This window comes from Petaurus breviceps, unplaced genomic scaffold, assembly GCF_028583685.1.
Source record: "Petaurus breviceps papuanus isolate PSGF00001 unplaced genomic scaffold, PetGlider_PUasm1.0 685, whole genome shotgun sequence".
Classification (NCBI taxonomy): Eukaryota; Metazoa; Chordata; class Mammalia; order Diprotodontia; family Petauridae; genus Petaurus; species Petaurus breviceps.
This window is the reverse complement of record NW_027186455.1, coordinates 6257014-6277527: the sequence shown is the minus strand read 5'-3', so window position 1 is coordinate 6277527 and position 20514 is coordinate 6257014. Positions and strand designations below refer to the sequence as shown.

General features: G+C 33.2%; 1 protein-coding gene across 8 annotated transcripts in view; it reads right to left on the bottom strand.

The window, feature by feature from the left end:
* Positions 1–20514, bottom strand: part of ANKHD1 (ankyrin repeat and KH domain containing 1) — a 126490-nt gene that overhangs the window by 55221 nt on the left and 50755 nt on the right. For 4 of the 8 annotated variants that reach the window (XM_069104366.1, XM_069104361.1, XM_069104362.1 and 1 more), the window contains exons 6-11: positions 19764–19997; positions 18091–18185; positions 15929–16166; positions 15445–15636; positions 13630–13739; positions 6485–6544 (exon numbers count right to left, since the gene is read on the bottom strand). In XM_069104366.1, coding sequence (XP_068960467.1) covers positions 6485–6544; positions 13630–13739; positions 15445–15636; positions 15929–16166; positions 18091–18185; positions 19764–19997 — 929 coding nt within the window. Of the gene's footprint in view, positions 1–6467; positions 6545–13629; positions 13740–15444; positions 15637–15928; positions 16167–18090; positions 18186–19763; positions 19998–20514 lie in introns of those variants that run through there. The other 4 variants (XM_069104363.1, XM_069104364.1, XM_069104368.1 and 1 more) reach the window with 2 other exon arrangements.

The following is a 20514-nucleotide window of genomic DNA, read 5'->3' as shown; positions in this document are numbered from 1 at the left end:
AAAAAGGTCTTGCAGATGGAAAGAAAAACATATTTTTAAAAGTCATCTACCATTACCTACCTGATTCTCCCCTACTCTCAAACCCAACTCATCCCAAGAAAACAAGCAAGAGTAAATGAAGTACAAAGCAGATGACGCAGTATAACATTTTAACAGAAATCTCACCTTTACACATCAAGAAATATTTAGGGATAATATTCATATTCCAACTAATCAAAAAATTCCATCCAACTAACTCTAAGCTACTTTATAAAAATATTTCTCAAGCTATTAAACTATTTCCTATAAAAAAGGAAACTTATCCTTATGAGACAATTAGAAGGGCCCGAATTTTTCAAAAGCCCACATTATCTTTACAGTCAAACCCAAGAAACAAAAAAGCAAGCTATGAAGAAAGAGAATATTAAGTCCCAACAAGCAATGTTTTTTTTAAAAGATATATTTGAGCAGCCAAAAGAGAAAAGAGTGTAGCAACAGAAATGATTGAATTTTACTAACCCTTGTCACATATGAAAAATATCTCCCAATCTTGCTGCCCAAGACTAATTTCACTGAAAATGAGCTTGCTCTAACTATACTGTAATTAATAACAGGGAATGTCACCCCCCAAAAAGTTAGAATGTCTTTATCAAGCTCTTATACCACATACACATAGGCAAAGATATCTGGCATCTAAGTGATTTCCATAAAAGTGATCAGTGCCCATTTCTTCTTACTCTTTAGTTTACTTAGAACTCATGAAGATAAATTTGGTGTTCCTCTTCTGAACCTGAACTGAACTTTCTGACTCCGAAATCCAAATTTTCAGCTGCTAGAATATTTCAATAAAGATAAACAGCAGTTTTTGTTAGATGATAATAACCACACTTCAGCTTTGGGATAAATTCAGCTAGATCCAAAAAAACAAAACGCAGAAGCAATAAAACATCTACTTCACCTTTTATTTTGTAGTACTATATATATATTTAACATCTCTTAGTTTTCAGGAAAAATCACATAGTTTTTTATTTTGTTTTATTTGACTGTATCTAAATTAAAAGAAATCTCTGGCAATAAAACATCTCTATCCGATCTGTTAGCAAGTGGAAAGTGAAAACTAAATGCAAGATGTGAACCCCTAAAACATTTTATGGCTTTAGAGAAAGGTTAAACTTGTGTATTATTTCTTATCTCCTCATGTAAAAGGAAAAAAATCGTTTTGACTTCATTTAGTTGCTATAGCACATTACGCAATTTTTAGTCAATTTAGATCATCCACCAAAATGAGGACAAAATTTATGGACAATGTCGAAATCATTTATATTTGGCTTTAGAACATGTTTTTTGTTCTTATATTTTAATATGAGTATATCTAATGTCCTAAAATTAATTTAAAATAAAAGAATAAAGCCAAATTTTGGAAACCTAACTCAAGAAAAAAAGTCTGAAGAGTTGTTTAATTTTCATACCCTGGTCACTGCAACATACTTTATAATACTTATGATAGTACTTTTTTTTTCCAAACCTACCTTGAGTTTAATGACTTGGATTTCATTTTCTATGGGATAAATGTGTGAGCATGAGAAATCAATAAAGAAGAAATCAAATAAAGTAATCAAATTTGAAAGAAGACTGCCAGAATTTACTATGGGTGACACTGAATTATTATTTATTCCCACAGATGGGACCAAAACTTAGAAGGTAAATACTAAATATGGCACATATAAAATGATATAGAAAGACTTGGGGCAGCTAGATGGCTCAGTGGAAGCCTGGAATCAGGAAGACCTGAGGTTCAGACACTTAAATTAGATGTGTGACCGTGGGCAAGTCACTTAAGTTCTGTTTGCCTTAATCCACTGAAGGAGGAAATGATAAACTACTCCAGTATCCTTGCCAAGAAAACCCCATGAACAGTATGGTCCATGGAGTCATGAGGAATTGGATGCTACTGAATGACTGAACAACAACTGTAAGACTTAAAAAGATAAAATGACAAATCCCAAGATACTCCTTATTATCAGGATTAAAAATTGCTCACTTCTGAACTCTATATTTCTTTCCTCAAATTCCTAGAGGAACAATATGGTTGCATTTGAGAAATTTAGGTCAAGGAGAACAACAGCAATACTGTACTATGATCAACTGTGAATGACTTACTCATTTTATTTTCAGCAATAAAACGATCCAAGACAATGCCAAAAGACTCATGATAAAAAATGCTATCCACTTCCAGGCAAAGAACCAATGGGAGTCTGAACGCAGACTGAAGCTTATTATTTTTTCACTTTTGGTATTTCCCCTGCTTTGGGTCTGTCTTCCTTCACATGACTAATACGGTAATATGTTTTGTATGACTGAACATGGAAAATCTATACAGAAATGCTTATTGTTTCAAGGAAGTGGAGGTGATGAAGGAAGAGAGAAAATCTGGAACTCAAAGCATTATAAAAGAAAAAAAATGAAAACTTGGATCATAAAGATGCTGCTATTTTGCCTATAATACACGCATAGTTAAATATAGCTTTAAAATGCAGGCTGCATATTTTATAAGATTTAGCATTTTCCAAAAGTTTCATAGTGCTTTTTTTTTTTTTTTTTTTTTTGCTTTTTGGAGGGGGAATACAGGGCAACTGGAGTTAAGTGACTTGCCCAGGGTCACACAGCTAGTAAGTATTAAGTGTCTGAGGCCGGATTTTAACTGAGATCCTCCTGACTCCAGGGCTGGTGCTCTTTTCACGGTGCCACCTAGCCACCCCAAGTTTCAAAGCACTTGACCCAAGAAGATCCTTAACATCTAATTAGGTTAAGCTGTAAATGGCATTTGTTTGAATATTTGGTTCACTGGCTAGTCAATATTTTTTTTCCTAACTGCAATTCTGATTACACAAAATTAAAGTTTTTACACAAACAAAACCAATGTAGCCAAAATTAGAAGAAAAGCTGGAAATTGGGACAAAACTTCTTGCAGCAAGTATAACTAACAAAAGTCTTGTTTCTCAAATATATGGGGAACCAAGTCAAATTTATAAGAATAAGAACCATTCTCTAATTTCTAAATGGTCAAGGGATATGAACAGGTAGTTTTTAAAGGAAGAAATCTAAGCTACTGTCATTTGAAAAAATGTCCTAAATCACCAATAATTACAGAAATGCAAATTAAAACAATTCTGAGGTACTGCTATGTACCTATCAGATTGGCTAATATGACAGAAAAGAAAACTGACAAATGTTGGAGGGGAAGTGGGAAAAGAGGTACACTAATACATTGTTGGTAGAGCTATGAACTAGTCTAACCATTCTTAAGAATAATTTGGAACCATGCTCCCAAATCTACAAACTGTGCACTGACCCAGCAATACCACTAGTAGCTCTATACCCAAAGATATATCTATATATGTAAATGTACATAGATATAGAATTTTTTTGAAAAGGAAAAGGATTTATATGTACAAAGATATTTATAGCAATTCTTTTGGTGGTGGCAAGAAGTGGAAAGTGAGGGCATGCCCATCAACTGGGGAATAGATAAACAACTTATAATATATGGATGTGATGGAATACTATTGTGCTATAAAAAATGATAAAGGGGTTGGTTCCAGAAAAACTTGATAAGCCTTATATGAACTGATGCAAAGTGAAATAAGTAGAGCCAGGAGTACAATTTACAATGTTAACAGCAACATTGTAAAGATAATCAACTGTCAAAAAACACTTCAATACAATGTAACTGATCAATACAATGATCTACTACAATTCCAAAGAACTCAAGATGAAAAATGCTATCTACCTCCAGAAACAGGATAGACTCAGAATGCAGTTTGAAGCATATTTTTTCATTTTTTAAAAATATCAACATGGCAAATGTGGAAATACATTTTGCATGACTTCATATCTATAGTTAATATTATATTTCTTGCTTTTTCAAGGGATGGGGGAGGAATGGAGGCAGGGAGAGAATTTGGAACAGAAAGTAAAACTGAATTAAAAAAAAATTTTCCTAATTGAACTATTTTAGGAAATGTCACTTGATTCTTTGTCCCCTAGCTATAGGTTTGCTTATTCAAAGTCTGCAGTAATATTTATAACCAAAAAAGCCCTTGAGATGGCTAAAAGGCATCAAACTGATAAGAGTAAATTTGTCTTATTAAAAATGGAATAAAAGGTAGTATTACCTTGCATACAATGGGCAGCTAATAAAAATGTACTGAAGTAACAAGGTGAAACATCTACATTATCTTTCAAGTTGTAAACCTAAAATTAGGCTGACTACCAACAGGTTTGACAGGACTTAAAAGAAACAATTAGAGATTACATCTTCAGTATGATTTATGTAAGTAGAGCTCTTAAGACACCTAAAGAAATTTTTATGAAAACCATACTACCAAAGCATAAGAGAGGAGTGAATGGAAAGTTAAGAAATTCCTGCTTGATTTGCTAAAACAAAATGCACAATAATCAAGAATGAAAACACCCTGCTTTTTCTGAAAACATTAAAAAATACTTGAGGCACATGCAGAAGCTGAATTGATATTCTAGTGATTTTGAAGGCGCAAACAGAAAAGTTTTCATATACTGGTTCACAATTTAGTCAGAGGAAACTATACAACTGAGCATAGCTCAAAGAACTAACAAAAGAGAACTGGCTGGGTGGCTAGGTGGCGCAGTGAGTTAAAGCCCTGGCCCAGAGTCAGGAGGACCTGAGTTTGGTTCCGGCCTCAGACACTTAACACCCACACCCACACACAAAAACTAGCCATGTAACCTTGGGCAAGTTACTTAATCCCAATTGCCTTCCAAAAAGCAAAAAAAAAAGAGAGAGAACTAGTCTCAACCATGACATAGGATAGACCCATGTATATTATAAATAGCTGTTAGAGACAAGTTCCAAAATATTTGAATTTGTAATTATTGCCCTCACTCGAAAGACCTCAGAAGACTACGAAGCCAAAGGGCATAAAATAGAATTTAAATTTAGGGGCTAGAAAGGAGTCAAACAATTTAAAATTATGTTACCAAAGTTTCTATTTTAGTAACATATCCCATAGTGAAGGTACAAGTTTTCTTTTGAATAAAACAAAAACCAATTTCTATTCTATGTATCCCTCATACCTAATGCTAAAAAAGCAATTTAAATTTTAAAGCATGATGATAAAATAAAAAATGACTGGATCTTAAAGGCAAATGACATCCCCATAAAAGAGGAATTAATCTATGGAGGAAAGACTCATTTGTAATGAAAAATACAATATCTACCCTGAGTTTATGGTATTAAAGCAAATCTCTCTGGGATCACAATGTCTTGACATATAAGTATTTCTTTTCTTGGACATTAATTTCCTCTAGGGCATGGATGGGTAATTTGTTTTTAAATACTAGGTCTTCTTATCCCTAGACTAAAAGTGCAATCCTAAGCCCAACCCTACTGCCTATCAGCACAGAAGCTTTGATGGGCTCAGTTTGACTCTCCTTAGGCACGATGGTGGCATCCTCCCTCCCACTTCTAGGGGTTCACCATACTGGTGGTTAAGACATTTTAGCCCTATTTCAACTCAGAATTTCCCAAATCAAACAATGCATTAGCCGTAGACACTAATTTCAGGAGGTAGCATGGATAGAAAGCTGGCCTTAGAATGAGAAAGACCTGTAATCAAGTCCTGTCTCTGCTTGGTAGGTATGATCCAAGTCCAACTCAGTTAACCTTTCAATGCCTCAGGCAATTCTCTTGATCACAACAAGAATAAAACAATGGAAGATGAACTATATATTTCTGTAACGGGAGGTCCCCAGCCTGATGAAATCACATGTCTAAACCACTCCTTCACCCTTAAAAAATGTTTAGGAGAAGCAAATAAATGAAATCTAAAACAATTTTAAATGTAAAATTTCATATACATTAGGATTTGAACAAAGTTAAAGTTTCACTAAACTTGAAAAGAGTTTTTTGAAGGCTTATTCAAAAACATAATGCTACAACATATGTAAAAGCTAGACTTCTGAGGGCAGGCGAACAAAGTTAAATATTAGTGAAACTCATAATAAATGTTGAGGTCTCCCTAGTAATCATAACTCTCTCCTAAAGGGTCAGATAAAAATAACTATCTAAATAAGAAAACCCTTATTCCTCAAGGAGATTCTAAGCCTATCCCCTGAAAGGAATATTAAGGGGATATGTATCAGGTGTAGCTCTCTGCTTACTGAGACTGTTTTCTCTTTCGAAATCTCCTCTGCTACCCATTGAATTCTTTAACTTCAAGGATGGAATCCAGGTATACAAAGCCCTGGTCATCTACAAGCATCTATTCCTTTTTTTTTTTGGAGGGCAATTGGGGTTAAGTGACTTGCCCAAAGTCACATGGCTAGTAAGTGTGTAAAGTGTCTGAGGCTGAATTTGAACTCAGGTCCTCCTGATTCCAGGGCTGGTGCTCTATTCACTGCGCCACCTAGCCACCCCAAGCATCTATTTCTTATGTAGTAGCTTACAAGCATCAAAGGCCACCCTCACCTGATGCTTGGCCGTCTCTATGCCCTCCAAAATAGTCTTCTTTAAGTCCTCCTGCTTGTCCTGCGGAAGGAAAAAGAAGAACTCACGGGTCTTATTCCAAAAATTAAAATCACACCTGGTCATGAAGACCTAGTGATTGGTGTTTCAGGTGCTCATCAATAAAACTAAAATTCTTCTCTAAAAGATTCTTGTCTCTAGAAACAATGGACTTATAAGCAGAATATGATATTTTTAATGGTCTACTAATATTAGCAATGAACCTTCAACCTAAATTACTAGATATTTCTGGAGAAATACACAGAAGTCATTAACTAATGTCTTTGTCTCCTAGCATAACTAAAGCTATGGAAGTAAATAAGTCAGTATCTTACATCTGGTTGAGTACAGGCTGAATAATACAAATAGATTCTGTGGGAAGAAGGCCTTAGGGGTGGGGGTGGGGGTGGGGTAAGGCATGAGGAAACTATGGTGATAAGAGGAAGGCTAAAGAAAGTCAAATAGTGTCCTTAATGCTCAAGCTTTCCAAACTAAAACTAGAGCTACCTTCAAAAGAGGGCTAGCACACACCTACAATTTTTAATTTGTAAGATGCCACAAAGAAGAATTCAACTTTTCAGAATTTCTTTTCATTCAAATGAAAAGTCCCAAGAGTTAATTTTATGCAGAAAATTGGTAACAAAATCACTTAATACCAAGCTTAGTGAACTGTATTTATCTAGATGGTCTTTAAGACCAATTAAACCCCCACTTTCGACATAAAACACATAATAGTACAGAGTATCAGTACAGCCAAAGTATCACCTGCTCTTACTGTTTTGGGAAAATGTCCAACAGTTAACCAGTAAAATAAGACTTAAGAAAAAGCAAAAGTTCCATTGATTTCATGGTCTATAATTAACTTAAATGTTCAGGAGATGCTAATCACTTACAAAAGGCCTATAAAACTTATTAAAAAGACAAAAGTTTCATCACTGATGCAATATGTATAATATTAACTTATAAGCTCTTAAGAATATGTTTAACACTACCAGATAGCCAAAATAGTAAAAAGATCACCTTTACTTCAATGAAGGAAGATCTGAGTGAATTTTATGAAAGTAAAGTGAGTTAAGAATGAATTGATTAATGATTACCACTCATTTGAATTCTTACCTAAATGTTTTATACCGGGTTCTACACTTTTTCTTAAATTTCATCACAAGAGAGAAAAACCAACGATCTATAAAGTACATATACATATATGTACTATATACCTAATTCACAGGTCTCCAGAGCTTTACTTTCTTCCAGAACTAAACAATGCTAGAGCAGACCTGTAGGAACGGGAAGCAAGCAGTATTCTTTCTCATAGCCTTGCATTTTCTCTTTCCCACCACCATCCATCCCCAAGGTGGTAAGTTTTTAGGGAATCTAAGCATGAGTTCTAAGTTTCACTGACAATTGCAACTATGATAACTACAAAACCAAACTTGTGGGAACAATTCCAAGAAGAGGCAAAAGTAAACAAGTTTAAAAGAGAAAGGTTTGGGATTTATATAGGAAGATAAGGACAAGTTCAAAGATATACCAATTAATTCCACACCCCATGCAACAAACTATTTGCAGAAAGAGGTGAAAAATATTTGCTGAAGCTAAGACTGAACTGAATAAATATTCCATAAAGGAAGAGGGAAAAGATTAAGTTAAAATAGAAGAAACCTTATTATAGAAATGTTATGCCTCCTAGGACTACTTTGTCAATATCCAAAATCTTGAATCACTCACAGAATTAAGTAATCACATTAAAATAACTTATGACTAGATAGCTGTTTAAAAACACAGTGCTGATAATTTTTTATTAGTTCTTGCATATGAATATAATACATTCAGCTCAAAGCAATCTTAGATTCAAGTTTTTAAGTATGAATATAGATTTCCCTCCAGACTGACAACTTAGACTGGTCATTCAGTCAGTAACAAGTCTATCTATCTATTCTAACAACCAGCCTACATTTCTCCATTTTGTTCACAAAAATATAACAAAAGAACTTCTTGAATGCTTTGCCAAATCCAAATATATTGTTTTTACAGTACTTCTCTGATACAGTCCAGTAAGCCAGAAAAATGTTTAATGGCTTAAATGCTAAAATTAATATGTAAAGCTGAAAACTGAATCAAGACATTACATCTTTTCCACAAACTATATGGGAAAAAGAAGTGTATCACTCATGAAAACATTTCAGTGACCCCAGGCAAGAAAATGTGATTGCATAAAAGAGTGACCAATGTTCAAAGTCCAAACTCGCTATTAAAACTAAGGCCTTTGGGAGGATCATTCTCAGTACCCATCTAGAGACTAAATGATAAGTCTCTAGAAGGATCCATTATTTTAAAATGCCTGAGTATTAAGTCTGAACTAATCCTATTTTTCACAAAGAAAAAATTTTAGTACCAAAATATACCGTGAAAGCAAAGGATGATGGAAATTAAGATTAAATTAAGAGACTTGTCAAATTCAGTTTAAGAAGGAAATTATTTAGTCAAGAAGATTAGACAACAAATTTTCAGGGAGATCAAGCATACACAAAATAGCTACAACTTTCACAGAATCAGATTTAAGTGGATCTTCCAAAGAAAATCCATTACTGTTTCTTCTTGAGTAGGTATTTTAGAGGGTCTGCAATTGGTGATTTTTTTAGTATAAATTCTCTTACATAGGTTCAGACCATCTGTTTGCTTGTGGGCACCAAATAGAGAAAAACAAACCTGATATTAACAAAGGTAAATATGCTATCAGGAAAAAGGAGAGAAAAAACCCATAACAACTACAATTTTTACTGCATGTATAATGTTCCAAATTATAATGGAAAATATCTGGATGATAGATAAGGGCCAATCATATAATGCTAATGGATATCAGAAAAGCAATTGAAGAAGAATCTGTTTAGCCTACGGATAACAATCTTAAGGGAAGCTTTTTTAAACTCTAAGACTAGTTCAGAATGAAACTGTTAAATTGTGCAATTCGGTGATGCTGAGATGGTCTTGAAGTCTTCAGCAATGGTATCAGTATTTTTGAAACATTGATTTTTTTTCCATTAAGGTATAATTTAGTATCATTATAATAGATGCCACTGTAACACAGAAAAAATGATATTTATTTTTCTGTCCTGCCAGGCATTCTTTTCTTTAACTAATCATTAAAATCACTATCATCTTTAAAAAATACTTAATCTATAGGACAGCCCAAGTATCAATATTATGAACTATATCAAAAGTTTCAGATTCATCTACCTGAATTAAAAGAAATAAATTTAGATAAATCAGCAATTTTCAGTGACAAAGAAATCTTCTCTTATCAGAATGGTTAAAACTGCTGAATTCCTTTTAAAAAGTCAATTTTAAATTATGTGCATTGGATGATATAGAATTAAATACCATTAAAGTGTCTCAATTTTACCTCAGAAGGTAGTTTAATACGTCCAATTTATTTATGCAGTTAGATTAGGAATAATATCAAAAAAACAAGTTATATTTAGATAAGGAATTGTTTTAATGACAAAACATGATAAAAATTTTAAATAGACAATAATCTGGTTTTGTTTATTCAGTGTTCACCCAATACAAATTATATCTACGATGTAAATGATGGTCTTTTAAGAGCTGCTGTGGCCAAAAAATTCCTCACTCTTTTGCCAAACTTGTGATGAACCTCTTTGAATTTAACTAAGTTGATCTTCTAACAGTGAACATTTATAGCTGACCAATACTGAAAGCCAGTTAGGTTGGACCTGCCCAGCTTTTGTACTCTGGAGGTACTGCCTTTGAGCATCCTGAAGTCACCTCCACAGCAAAATCAGAGTAGGACTTTAGGAAGATCCAAAATGTCACTCAATATTTGAAATTCATATAAATTTCCTGTAGTTTATTAAACAAACCTAAATGTTTTGACACTAACAGAATACTCTTCTTAGAAATAAACCCAAATTAACACAAAAGAAAACAATTCTTCTATCTAGGTCTTCCCCACTACCTCCCCAAGAGAGCTCCTCCAAAAAGATCATCAATGCTCATTTTACCTACACAGGTTTTTCCTAAGAAATTTTCTGAAGCTTAAGTCCAGGCATTTCAGTAGTCACCTCTAGGGAAAGAGATCAACACTATGTTGTATTTAAGAAAAAGCATGCCAAAATGCATGTTCCAAAGTCTGATCTGCTATCTAAACAAAGAAGACTATAAAACCTACTACCAAAAATTTGTACCTATGTCACTGGATCTCCAGAGTAAAAGTTTAATTTTGATCTTATGAACACTATGAAATATATTTTGACAAATTGAGAAATGAAAAAGAACATATGTATAACTAAAAAGGATAGCAATATTTAATTAGTGCAGATTCTATTAAAAAAGAAATTCTTAATATTTTTAAATGTATACTGGGCATACCCTTCCACTAACAAAGAAATGGTTTAAAATATTTATTGGCCAAGTTTTTGCAAGGAGAATATTTTAATCTATTTAAGGAAAACTCATTTTAGGACAATAAGAAATTATTTTATTGAGTAAGAACCAGAGTCCAATATTTTGAAAATCAAACCAAATGATATTTTGTGGGAGGATAAAATACTTGCCCTCTATGTCATCAATCTCAAGAGGTTAGGGTTATATGCTAAACATCCTTAACTTCTTTATAACCTGTTACAGACCTCTACTTCTTAAAATTTATCTAAGCCTTTTTTAAATACAGGGTGTTCTTCCTGGTACAGTTTTAAGTCCCAATAACTCCTGCAGCATAAATGCCACACACATTCCTCCCCCCAAAAATTTGAAAATTCAATTATCTCAATATACTTAGTTTTGTGAATTTTGAATAAACTTTTATTTTAATTTTAACAAGACAAAGCTATGTATCACACATGACTTTTTCAGATTGTTATCTGTTTTATCTCCACTAGATTTTTTTTCCTTTCAAGGTCAGGTCAAATATGTCCTGTATGCAATTAAAATCTTATTCTATGGAAGATCTTAATATAAGGGGCTACAAATATAACCCTTTTAGGCACTGAGAAGTGATTATGAAAGTTTTTATAAATTTAGAAAATCAACTAAAGTGATTATAGCACAAGATGGTGATTATCTTAAATTTAGTATCAATATTTTAAAAATCTAAATAATTAATCTTTCAAGTATTTAAAAAATAAATTTATAACATTTATATTTCTGAAGTCACTAAAACTTAAAACTATATTAAAACTTTTGGAACCCCTTACATTAGTATATTTCAAGCTAAACAATTCTGACTACATTAGCTAATAACAAATATTCTAACTTTTCCAAAATTCTAAATATTCTTAAATATCTTTCTTTTATCTATTCACTACTTATTGGAACACAAAGAGTCAATATTATAACTTTACTGCAGTTAATATACATTAAAACAGAATTTCAAAACTACAAGGAATCTTAGAGATCAAACCCCCTTCATTTTACAGATGAAGTACCCACAAGATATAAAATGTCCAGGGTCACACACTGAATAATACAAAGCTGAAAAAGTCAAGCCTCCTGAGCACACACTGCCATATATGACACTTCTCCAGAAAATAATAGAACCATACTTTTCTGACTTGCATTTTTCACTAATTCAGACTGGGTTTTCCATCAATTAATTGAAGTTTGTGAGGTTTGCCACACTTTAAAATCTCTCTTTAACTATGCTGAGATAAAAAAAAAAGTAACTTAGAATATACATAAAAGATATAATACCCTTCCATATAAAAGAGGTATGGTTGAGATATTCTAGATAAAAAATTTAGAGGGCAACAGTTAAAATTTTATGAGAGTTATCTATAAGTTTTTGACCTATATGTAAATCCTCTTCCATCAAATGATAAATATTTCAGCTCCCATTTTCCTGTACAATCTACAGAAGTAACACTCTCAAAGAAGAGGGAGATGTTAGAAAGGTGATAAAGTAATTTGATTCCCATAACAAATCTTTTATTATCATCAAAAGCAAATCATTGCTAGCAGTTTTCTTTTTTTTAAACTGGGATTTCCTACAGGTTTTAATTTACAGAGAAAGGTCTCTACGGACATAAATGAATGCTAAATACACCTGTAAGTCCTTTAATTATTATTAGAAAAAGTTATATTTTCACAATTCTATTTTTTTGGTGGCATACTATTTTGAAAACAAATGTTAGAGAACAAGGAGTCACCAAGCTATTTTGTTTTTCAACTGAATTCCTAAAAAATTTAGTTGAACACAATTAAGAATACATCAAAAAAAAAAAAAAATACATGGGGGAGGCGGCGGCTAGGTGGCGCAGCAAGTAAAGTGCCGGCCCCGGAGTCAGGAGGACCCGAGTTTGGTTCTGGCCTCAGACACTTAACACCCACACAAAAAAACTAGCCGTGTAACCCTGGGCAAGTTACTTAACCCCAATTGCCCTCCAAAAGGCAAAAAAAAAAAAAATACATCAAGGGTATTTGAAAGTTTCTGAAGATAAGTTATGGCAACTGAATATTAACTCTTATGTACATCTCAGTGGTCTTTTATGCAGAAATATGCAGAATAGGGATCTAGGAGAAATGCTACACATCACTTGACAAATTTAAAAGATGCTCATAAAGTTTATTTTCTCAAAGTAGAATGGAATGAGTAAAAACTAACTTAATAACCTACAGCATTGTTTAGTACATCCGGGTCTGCCTCCTAATTTGGAAGATCAGGACATAAATAGCAATAAAAGTTGTTAAGAGGAAATAGTGGCTCTGTTTTCATATTAAGCACTCTGACAATAAAGCTATTTAAAACTTAATTATCTGGGATCTGAAAAACAAAAGTAATATATAATGCAAAGTTATTTCTAAGGCTGTTTCTATGCATGTCAGCAAACTGGTGGTTTATTTTACTGAGGGGAGCTGGAAAAGTCATGAAGCAACAGGAGAAACTTAGCTAATATCAATAACTAAGGTACCTGCCCCTTCAATATTACACACTTTGACACATCCATTCAGCACCTACATAGTAGACAGAAACGTTGTCTGACAACATTATTCATATAACACATGCACGCAAGAATTTCAGTATTGTCTCTGAAAAGGAAAATATCAACATGATCACTTCCATATAAAAATACACAAAAGTAATTTTATCTTACTAAGTCAGCCCCTGCTTGAAGTAGCACATCTGCAACATCAGTATGACCATTTTCACAAGCATAGGTCAGAGCTGTGTCTCCTGTTGCTGTTGTAGCATGAACATTAGCCCCTAGATGACAAAGGAAAAGCACTTTACCATTCAATTCCTAAATCTGGTAAAATTAAAGAACTGAACTGTACTTTCAAAATATGTTTATTTTCCTCATTTAAAAAAATCATCTAAGTGGTATGAATAATATAAATCTCATATACTTTCCCACCTAACTAGGGACCATATTCTTTTTTCTTTTGTTTAAAGCAATCAGGGTTAAGTAACTTGCTCAAGGTTACACGGCCAGTTATTTTTGTGTGGGTGTTAAGTATCTGAGCCCGGAACCGATCCCAGGTCTCCCAACTCTGGGGCCGGCGCTCTTACTGCGCCACCTGGCCGCCCCAAGGGACCATATTCTTAAATGGTGCAAAATAGGTAAGCACAAATAACTATAAAAGGCATTGGTAAGAATAATTTAGCTTAAAATAAGCAGATGAGAAGAAGACAATAGGGAAAATGGCTGAACAGCATTTAAGACTATGGAATATTCTTCTCATAGTCCAGTGAATACAGTGGAGAAAGAGGCCAAATAATGCACATATACACTGATTGATAGTATGTGAGTGTTTATGGCCACCTGTCAAATGGAAGACATTAGTAAACTTTCTTGGTTGGTTTGAACATTAGCTCAAAATATGAAGCATAATCCAAAATAGGAACTTTTCCTAGTTCAGTTAATTTCAATTAATTTTTCAAAGCAGAAAACAAAGAAAAACCAAACCTGTGGTTAGATTGTACTAATTAAAGCTATCATAAAAATTATAATAGCATTTCATTAAAAGTTTACTGAATGAATATTACTTTTTATTTTCTTGATTTATAAAAATCTTATTTGCAACCAACTAGCCACAATTTACAGAAGGCACTGACTTATTCAGACTCACATATATCATTTCTCATGGTCAATCAGATATATAATGTACATGTAAGTTGTCCCTAATATTACCTTGCTACTCTAAAAATCCAAATATAACATGCATGTGTTCAGAAACATGTCTATGTTATTTCAAATTATCAATCTGAAAAACGAGTGACATAAATGACTGATTATTGCAAAATAGTACAAAATTCACAAATCATTTTGATGTTCCTCCAGCCAAAAAAGGAAAAAAATGCACATAAATAAGTTGTTCCCATTCTGTAAGTCTTATAGGATAACCAGAGAAACAAACAATTAAGAGAACCCTAACATCATGCTTATTTGTAGAATGGACATGGTAATGGTGATAGCTATTATTCTTAATTCAGAGATCAATAACCACATAATAGAAAAAGGATATTCAACAAAAAACACTTTTTGAGTACAAATCATAAATAGTAAACAGCTCAGCGTTCATACAGTAGTTTATAGTTATAAAACTTGACAAGCAGTCTAACGATTCTTTTAAAATGTAACTTTGTTCCATATTCAAGTCCTCCTATGATGATGGTTCATTTTGGCATAAAATGACCTTTGCTTCTATAAACCGAGCTGGAAAAGCTTAAAGCATAGGATTACTAAGAGACAATATGTCCCTTTTCAAAGGATTAGACTAGGTAAATTAGAATGGTTTCCTTACTGGGCTGACTGCAGTCATAAATTATTTGGCCTCACCATCTATTTTGTTACAAAAGGGTTGTGATCTCTGTTGATAGAAGGAATACCCACTGACAAAGTTAAAATTAAAAAAAATAAGCCATGAAATCTAATGTTCTTTTTTGCATTTTAAAATAATTCACCTACCTGCTGCCAGCAAATATTTAACTAACTCAAGGTGTCCCTCTTGAGCAGCCTCCATTAAAGGTGTTGAGCACCCAAGTTCTATATCAGCCCCAGCCTTAATTAGGAAATCAGCTACTTCGGAAAATCCTCCACAGCATGCTAGAGTAAGAGCAGTTTCTTGTGTTTCTTCTGTCTGCGCATTTATATTTGCTCCTAGGGTAGCCATATAGATAGATCAAATTAGATACCAAAATTTCCTAAAATATATGCTCACAAAAAATTCAGATATTCACTTCCGCTTCTTTACTTTTGTTATATTCATTTAGTTTGTCACCAGCAAATAAATATTTTGTGTTGATATATAAAAGTTATGTGATAAAATAAAATTTAGCAATAACTGCTTATGTTTATAGGACATAAAGCTGGTAAGGAAACTCAGAAATGATCTGGTTTAACATTCGTTCAAACCAACTTCAGAAAAAGAACAGAGGTAAAATTTTCCTACCTTGTGCTAATAGGAGTGCCACCATCTCTTCATGTCCTTCACGGGCAGCTTCCATCAAGGGAGTATAACCTTCATCATTAACTTCCTCAAGATTTGCTCCCCTTTCTATTAGTAAAGCTGCCAACTCAACATGTCCACCACAAGCTGCTAATGTTAGTGGAGACTCAAATGAATCTGCAGGCATATTCACTTGAGCACCACTATCCAAAAGCAGACGTGCTACCTCTACATGTCCATCCTGCAGGATTTTCAGGAGCAAGGGAAAAATTTTTTTTATAGGTTTTATGTTGATAGTAGAGAAAGGAAGCAAGAAATTGATAGAAAGAGAGAAGAAAAGGGAAGAAAAAAAGAACATTAACTTAGATGCATGCTATCAGTTATATCAAGCTCAAAATTCTCAGTTCTATGTGTGCCAATTACATACTTGATATAGGCCAATTTTCATATTAACCCAACAATTTCTTTAAAGAATTAGGATTGGTAATATAGAAAGATATGTTACCATAAAATGCAAACAATATTAACCTGAGTATTCTTCTGAAAACAATGTGTAATAGAAGACACAGTAGTCAAGGACACTTTAATTTAGAAACCATGTTGCACATAAAGGTTTTTAATTGTGCCAAATCATAAACCTAGGAGTTTAGTAAGGATCACTCTCATTTCACAGATAGGTATTATATAGTAAAGTGTAGAAAATGCCACTTGATAAATTTTAAAAGCAAAGGTTTGCCCTTCCCTGCCCCCCCAACCAAACCAAACAAAAACCAACCACAGCTGATTTCTGTGAACCTATCGCCATTTGGGATTATATTACTACAGGAAATCCTCTTGTGGATCAAAGCAGTCCTGTACATTTCCCTTGATGAAACAAACAAGTCTGCTGCTATGGGACAAATCTTACTTATAGATTAACTCTATTTCTCAAATACATATAAAATTAAAGTATTAATCACTTGTAATCAATTGCACCTTAAGCAAATCTGCTTAGATAATGGCAATTGGTGATAAAATGTTTTGACACTGATATTCCATTTTCCAACTTTCTCCTTACAATTTTCTCTCCTTCAGATTCTAATTTTTCCCTCCTATTTTGTAATAGCTTTAAACTCCTGCTCAAATGTACTATGATTACTGTAGATGCTATGTTTTACATGTGGGTATCCTATTATACACTTCTGCATAAGTTTTTATTAATCTCTAGCCTATAAACTGCATGAAGAGTAGAAACCATGTATTTAAACTTAGTAACTTCTTTTCTTAGTGGCTAGCTCAATAAACTTTTAATCAATATTTGCAAATTGAATTGAATTTTAGCCAAAATGAAGTCAACTGCACCTAAAGACCCAGTGCAAGAAAACTGCACAAGACAATTAAAATAATAAATTTTAACTAAGAATTATTTCATGTAAATCCTTTATAGTCAATTAAATTTCTGACTAAAAAGAAAAATAAAGATTTTAAAAAATGCATTGACTATCCTTCTCCCCATATCAGCAAACATGGCTTCTGGCCTTCTATCATAATAAATTACAAAGAAACAGAATAAGTAGTAATTTAAAAAACAAAATAACTTTCTAACAACATACTTTGAGTACAATTCCAGCAAGAACACAGGGCCTTGGAAACCTAACTCTAAGTTTCAAGGGATTTTAAAAAATGTTTATAGGATTCTAATCTTATGAAAAAATAAAAGTGATTTTTATCAATTGCTTAGATTATAGTCAATGCTTGATTAATCAGAAAAGTTAATCTGCTAACTCCTGCCCCAACCCAAAACATACTATTTTATGAACCTAAATATAGCAATGATTCTAGGGTTAGTTGTGCCACTGATCTCTTCCTTGATTCATCTGTGCCAGCTTCTTTTGTACCCACGAAGCTGAGAATGATTTTTACATTTTAAAATAAAGTGTCATTGTATTTTAAAATGTCAAAATCATTCTTTGCTCAAGAAAACAAACAAACAAAAAAACCAAATAAACAAGCAGGCCAGAATTGGCACTTCACTTATAAACTGCCAACCACTTATGGGTACTGAATTGACTCTTTGCTTAGAACTAAAGTAACAAATTTTAGAAACTAAAGTTTGTTTCCTAAATCCTGAAAGATTCTCTTCTCCCCTCAAAAAGCTTAAGTTAATTCAACTAAAAAATCATTACCATGCAGGCCTCCATTAGAGCTGTGTGCATCTCATCAGTTTTGTGTTCTTGATCTGCACCAGCTTCAAGCAGAAAACGAACCATATCTAAATGCCCTTCAAAAAAAATACACAATATTTTAAAACAATGCTTCAAAAGAAATAACTGTCAAAGTATGTATTAAGGTGTTCCATAATTTTCTTTCATGACCATGAAAGCTTGTAAAATACTCCTTTTACAGTCAAAAACTGAAACACCAAGGACAAGATTTTATTAAAGGTGACAAGCACTGATAGTGGGTTTTTCTTTAAAGTCTTGCTCACAATTCAAGAAGTAACAGCATTCTTCATGTTTTGATGCTTTCTTTGATTCACTCATTTATCACGTTGGAAATATTTAAATTAAATATGAAAACTAAGGCCATTCAAAGATATATAACAGTAAGAGTCATGCTCTCCAACTGATAAACTATCAAAGGATATGGTCAGTTTTTAAAGAAAGAAATCAAAGCTACTGAATAGTCATACAAAAAAATGCTTCAAATCAGAATCAGGGAAATTAAATTAAAGTAAATTAAAGCAACTCTGTGGTTTCACCTCATACCCATTCAAATTGGCAAAACTGATCAAAAAATGAAAATGACATTTGCTAGAGAAAAGACAGCTGCAGAAAAACAAGTATATATCAAGGGACTGTAGGTAGCGCTACAAATTGGTCAGACCATTTTGAAATATAATTTGGAACTATGCTCAAAAAGGTACTAGACTAACTTTGATCCAATAGTATCACAAATACGTAGGCTCATATCCCAAAGAAATCAAAGAATGACGAAAGGGTCTATCTGTACAAAAATATTCATAGCTGCTCTTTTTGTAGTACCAAAGAACTAGAAACAAAAGGAGTGCTTACCAATTGAGGAATAGCTGAACAAATTAAAATATATGAATGTAATGAAATACTATTATGTCAGAAGAAATGATGAAACAGATGGTTTTCAGTGAAAACTGAGAAGACTTGGGATGAACTAATAGAGGGAAGTATAAAACAAGAACAATTTATACACTACACAACACTGTAAAAACAAACAACTTTGAAAGACTTAAAAATTCTGCTCAGTGCAATGACCACCAACCATGATTTCAGAGGACTTTTATCATGAAGCTCACCTCCCCTCTACCTTCCTGAGAGAAAAGTGGACACAGGGTACATAATGAGACATAGTTTTCAGACAGGGTCAACGAGGAAACTTGTTTTGCTTGACCATGTATATTTGTTAAAATGGTTAACAGCTCAAATTGTACCATAAACAAAAAAGGTAAAAAAAGTAACTTCTATAGAATTCCATTTAAAACAATGGCAATCTTCTAAATCTGATTATTCACATCATGGATCTCAAAGCTTATCAAGGGATTTTTTTTTTTTAGATCAAAGTAAAGGTACTCTATGATATAACAAAGAACCATACTTTGATAAGTTAACTCATATGAAATCAGTAAACATAAAAATCAAACTTGATATTAGAGAATTTTAAAAGTAGGTTGAAAAAAATAACAAAAATTAATTCTAATCATAGCCACCACAGAACAAAGACTATAAGCAGCATCACATATCGTGTCTAGCTGGGATATTCTAATTTTTGATATTAAAAACCCTGCCACCACTCACCCTGACATGTAATATACAGTAGCACCTACCTTTATAACATGCAAGTGTAAGTGCACTCTCTTTGAATTCATTTGAGTGAGTGTTGATGCCTGCCCCATACTCCAGAAGAACTCTAGCAACTTCCACATGACCAGCACTTGCTGCTTCCATTAAGGGGGTATGTCCGTTTTCATTGTGATCCTCTATATTAGCTCCTGCTTTCAGCAGCACTTTCACAATGTCCACAAATCCCCCAGCACAAGCATAAGTTAGTGCTGTGTTTCCTAACAAATCAGGGAAAAAAGATGAAAAATTGCAATTAAACTATACTAATCACAACCACAGCCGAGAAAAACATTCCACCTCCTTAAACTTCTAGAAGGATCACCCTCAACTTTCTTTGTATTAACTAGAGGCAGTAAAAACTAGGTAGCAGGAAAAAAAATGAATGGCTTTATGAAAGCTATTTTCTTTTTCTTTTTTTTTTGGAGGGGGTAAAGGCAAGGCATTTGGGGTTAAATGACTTGTCCAAGGTCACACAGCTAGTGTGTCAAGTGTCTGATGCCAGATTTGAACTCAGGTCCTTCTGACTCCAGGACTGGTGCTCTATTCACTGAGCCACCTAGGTGCCCCACAAGGCTATTTTCTTAGTAGCAGCCATTTTTTATTCATACCATACTATATAGCACTTGATATTGTAATTTCCTAACTTCATTTCTATTTAACTTTTCTCTGATGATTTCACAAAAATTAGTCTAATGTCTTAAACTATAATAACTGCTTGATTTTAAGAATCATTTC